The sequence below is a fragment of the Dryas octopetala genome, chromosome 6 (assembly GCF_963921425.1).
Source record: "Dryas octopetala chromosome 6, drDryOcto1.1, whole genome shotgun sequence".
Classification (NCBI taxonomy): Eukaryota; Viridiplantae; Streptophyta; class Magnoliopsida; order Rosales; family Rosaceae; genus Dryas; species Dryas octopetala.
Window position 1 is genome coordinate 20357665 of NC_141371.1, and position 5603 is coordinate 20363267.

The window sequence follows — 5603 nt, forward strand, 5'->3', positions numbered from 1 at the left end:
AGGGAGTGAGGGACTAGGAGAGAGAAAGAGAAGATGAGAACTGAAGAAGGAAAGAAAAAAAAAAAAAAGAAGAGGTCTGGAGTCTGCTGGTTAATCACGGGGGCAGGGAGGAAGAAGTGAAGAAGAGAAGAAGGAAAGAAGAAAAAAAAGAAGAAAAAGAAAAAGAAAGAGAGAGGAAGGAGAGAGAATGAGTGGGGTAGGGGGGTAGGCGTGAATCACGGGGGAAGAGAAGAAAAGGGAAAGAAAAAAAAGAAGAGAAAAAGAAAGGAAAAGGAAAAAAAAAAAAAAAAAAGGAAAAAAAAAAGAAAAAAAGGAAAGAAATTTTTTTTTTTTTAAAGGTAGATTGAGATTTAGAGTCTTTAGACAATTGGAAAGAAAAAAAAATTTAAGATTTTATTTGGGGTTTGATTTGGTTATTTTGGTGTTTCGTTTAATTGTAAACATAAATTATGAAAAAGACATAATATGGTATATTAGTAAAAAAACGAAAAAAGACATAACACAGGCTACACAGCAAGTTAGTATTTGGATCTGAAGATTAATAAAATAATAGAGTTTACAATGGGGTACATAGGTCAGATTGAGCAAATGTGAGGTGTTATTTATATAATTATTAATTCGTGACCTATTTTTTTAACAGTATTTACCATCAGCGCGCATTATATTTATCTTATATTACATAAAACCTACTATATAATTTAGTTTTTTCAATGTTTTTTATCAATACAGTAGATAATATGTTAAATAAGCATATGGTCAAGTTTCATTCAAAATTTCCGTGTTTTGATAGCAATTTCCGTCGTTTTTATATAATTTTGTCGAAATCGAAATTTTAATCGAAATTTCCACGAAAATTTCCGTCGAAATTTCCATCGAAAATTTCCGTCGAAATTTCCATCGAAAATTTCCTCGAAACCGAAATTTTACTCCTTGCTTATAACATCTAAATAAAATTAAACATAAACACAAGTGTTGTGAAAACATTTTTCTTACTCTCTGATGATGAGGCAGTACGAGTGGATGACGCAACATTATCATATACACCATAACGGTGACCACGTCGGGCCCTTCGTGCCGACTGAATAGCAGACCCTGTACTGGATGAGAGATCTGGGGCTATCGCCGAGGTCGATTCGCCCTGGGCTATGAGATCGGGCTGTACTGCAGGGGCGGGCTAGGCTGCAGGGGCGGACATGGATGTTGAACTGGACCTTCGAGATCCACCCCTGTTCGAGATCAAACTCATATGCACAATTCAATAAATATTTATGTTAGTAAAAAAGAAAACTAAAGTAATGACTTACTAATCTGAATCACCATTATCACTTACTAATCTGAATCACCACTAGAAATACTCATTTCATTATCATCATCATCATCATCATCATCATCATCATCATCATCATCATCATCGATACCATCAACATCATCATCTTTATCTTCATCTTCATCTTCATCTTCATCATCATTGATGAAATCATTAACATCAATTCGAGGAAGTGGCCCAAGATTAATTGATAAGGCATCGATCTCAATTGGAGGAACGTCATGTATCTCGACTTGTTGTATGATAACATCATTTTTGTATGGATTGGGTATGGTCGAAGATAAATCCTCTTGATAGGCCATGTCATCCTGATTTTCTTTTTCCGGAATATCCCATATATTTCGATAATGAATCATCTGAGCTACTTTCTAACCCACACCCGCCTTAGGATCATCCAGATAACATACTGGATTCACCATTATGGTAAGAATAAATGGATCATTCTCATACCATCGAGTGTTTGTGTTCACAGATATTAAGTCATAATCGAGTTTAATACTATTGTTCCTATTCGGGTCTGTATTAAACCAATGACACTTAAATAACACAACTTGAAAGCGATGCGAGTACAACACTTGATGTACACTCGTCAGCTTGCCGTAGAAATCTACCGTGCCAGTCTCCAAGTTCTCTACACAAACCCCGCTATTTTGAGTGCTCAAGATGGCATCTCGTTCTACAGTTAAAAACTTAACTCCATTCACATTACATCCGGAAAACGTTTCAACCCATTGAATGCCACTCGCCAAACTCATTAACTCCTTATATAATGGCGAATTATCATCAGTCAGCTTTTCCATCTGTTAAAAGACAATGTAATTAATATATTACAAAAAACATACAAACACATGAACGAACTGATCATTATTAGTAATCACTTATATGTTCCTTAAACCATTTAGGAAACAATTCCCGATGCTTTTTCTGTACACGTTTCCTGTCCCATCTTGGATAATCGCGATTCATTAGTTCCTCATGCTCAATGCGTAAAAAGTCAACTTCTTCGCAATTGTTGAGTATGAACCAATGAGCCACCTCCATATCGTGTTTCGAGAATTCAACTGCTGGTTTAGGGGATTCACCAAATGGTCGTGTAATTTGAGAAAAGACAGAAAGTGTCTCATTTTTTTCACCATCGTCGTCGTTGCGTTGGGGCCGATTGAATGACGTCTCAACACTGCTGAGATACATTGCACAGTACGTGATGGATTCATTTGCAATGTATGCCTCCGCTATGGAGCCTTCGGGGCGTGCCCTGTTTCGGACGTACCTTTTGTAATTACCCAACATTCTGCAAATGTAAGTACATAGTGAGAAAACTTTTATGAGTAACATAGAGCTAAACTTAGAGAATAGTAACAAAAAAGTTTAGGAATTGTTACCTTTCTATTGGATACATCCACCGATAACTGACCGGCCCAGCAAGAATTGTCTCTTGCGGTAAATGTATCATCAAATGAATCATTATATCAAAAAAGGCCGGTGGAAATATTTGTTCAAATTTGCATAGTACAATCTCATCTTTCAATTTTTACATGTCCGACACACGCAACGTCTTAGCGCATATATGCCGAAAGAACCTCGACAACCCAACAATCGGTTCAACCACATCTTCGGGCAAAAATTTTCGAATACCCACCGGAAGCAGACGTTGCAATAAAACATGACAATCATGACTTTTCAAGCCCAAAATTTTTGCAGAGTCGATTTTCACATTTCGTGAGATATAGGCCGCGTATCCATCTGGAAATTTGACCGATGCAAGAAACGTACTTTAAGAATTCTTTCTTATCCCCAGGCTTCATGGTATAAAATGGATGTTTCTTTATCATTTTATCACCCTTCTTCGTTAACCACAAATGTTTCCTGATGCCCATTTCTTGCAAATCTTGTCAAGCCTTAATTGTGTCCTTTGATTTTCCCTCAATGCCCAAAATTGTCCCCACCAAACTTTCGCACACGTTCTTCTCAATATGCATTACATTGAGATTGTGCCTGATTTTCAACTTGGACCAATACTCCAACTCGAAGAATATCGACTTGTTCGTCCAATTTAGATGTGCAGGTGACCTTGGCATATTTCGTTCTTTGTTAGAGGGATGTTCACCAATCCGGCCAAATTCTAAGTTATTCAACTGCCTTAAGATGTCATCACCAGATAATTCTTTAGGTTTCATGCCCATCTCCTTTTTTCTGTCAAAGGCCTCCTTACTGTGACGCCATTTATGATCCCCTGGCAACCATCTTCGATGGCCCATATAACATACTTTACCACTGTGCCAAGCGGAAGTTATATCCTTATTACAAGTAGAACATGCCATATAACCCTTGGTGCTCCAGACTGATAGATTCCCATAAGCTGGGAAATCATTTATTGTCCACATGACTGCCGCACGCAAGGAAAACATTGTTCCGGTGGACTTATCATATGTCGGCACACCATTTTGCCACAATTCTTTCAGCTCATCAATCAACGGCCGCAAATATACATCGATCTCCTTGCCAGGGGATTGCGGTCGATCCCGAAATTAATAGCGTCATAATTGTGAATTCTTTTTTCATATATTTACAGGGAAGCAAATTATAAGGAACCACGACTACTGGCCAAGCACTGTGAGATGTGCTCATATTTCCGAATGGATTAAATCCATCAGTAGCAAGTCCTAATATGACATTTCGTGGATCTGCTGTAAAATCCGGATATATCTTGTCAAATTCTTTCCATGCGCTTCCGTCTGCAGGATGTCTCATCACATCATCCTCAACCCGCTTATCTTTGTGCCACCTCATGTCACTTGCAGTATGTGTCGACATGTACAATCGTTGCAATCTTGGCTTAAGTGGGAAATAACACAACACCTTTTGCGGAATCTGTTTCTTTCTCTCTATAGACTTGTTCTTATATCTCGGCTCATTGCACACAGGGCATTTATCCTTCCCTTGGTGTTTTTTGTAAAACAATACACAATCATTCTTGCATGCATGGATCTTTTCATATCCCAAACCGAGATCTTTCAACACCTTATTCGCAAGATAATGGGTTTCAGGTATATGATTGTTCTTTGGAAGCATTCGTTTCAAAATCCCCATCAACTAATCATAACTTCGATTCGAATGTTGATTAAGTACTTTCCAATGCATTAACTCCACAACAGCAGTTAGCATTGAGAACTCTTCACAACCAAAGTACAATTCCCGCTGAGCTTGTTTCAACAATCTCTCGTACTTATCAAACTCTTCTTTTTGAACTTCGGGCAACCCATCATCTTCATCCATATTATCGCTCTCTGTATCATCCTGATTGACTTCGTGATCAAGCGATGCATATGGATAAGCATCGTTTATTATGCCCATCACTTGGTCATTATCATCACCAACAGATTCAGTAGGCTGCAGAATTGTTCGAGCATCTGAGGAAGTTGAAGCATAAACTCTCGGTTCACCATGATAATACCATGTCGTATAGTTGTGTGACATCCCATATTTCACCAAATAAATTCTGACTTCACACACTGTCTTCCATAAAGTGTTGTTACAATTCCGGCACGGACACTTTATATTATTCTGAGCATTGACATGTTCTTGTGCAACTTGGATAAATGACTCGATCTCATACAAATATTCATCACTAACACGATTCGTATTACGTATCCACTGTCGGTCCATGATGCCTGTTTCCATATTACACGACAATTAGAAAAAGATTTGTCATCCTTCTTCGTCTCCTTATGCCTCCGGTAAGGGTCCTATCCTATTCGAGAATGCACATATGTGTCATGGTTGTTGGCTCGCACGACATAGTTTCGATCTGGGAAAATTTCGTCAGCATTTCCCTATGGTTCTCCAAGTGCACGACGTAGATATTTAAAACAAATATCTAGTATGCACTCGAAGGACACATAGGGAGATGTTGCCGAAATTTTCTCAGATCAAAACCACGTCACATGAACCGCTAACCACAACACATAATTGTGCACTCCCAAACTGTCCATGGGTAATTTGGACAATTCAAGAATCATATTGGAGCGCAGTCACACCCAGCGTCCATGCGCGCGTCCAACAAACTCTCGAACGGGTCTAAGGTGAATTTAAGTTTAGTGTACAAAGTTATCCACTGATAACTTCGCACGACTAATTGAATGTACAAAGTTATCGACTGATAACTTCGCACAGGCGCTTCGGGCCACATGACCTAACCCAGTACTCGAGGAGTGCTGTACTACGTCATCGAGAATTTTGCAATTACAACTAAATTAAATGTAACATACAAACTAAA

At 38.4% G+C, this 5603-nt stretch overlaps 1 protein-coding gene across 1 annotated transcript; it reads right to left on the minus strand.

The window, feature by feature from the left end:
• Nucleotides 1-1695: 1695 nt before the first annotated feature.
• LOC147283156 (uncharacterized) lies at nt 1696-4417 on the minus strand. The gene is made up of 4 exons (XM_086248372.1): nt 3898-4417; nt 2908-3070; nt 2258-2618; nt 1696-2127 (listed from the first exon to the last, which is right to left on the minus strand). Exons 1-4 carry the CDS (start codon nt 4415-4417, stop codon nt 1696-1698), a joined length of 1476 nt encoding a protein of 491 aa, XP_086104498.1.
• Nucleotides 4418-5603: the final 1186 nt, after the last annotated feature.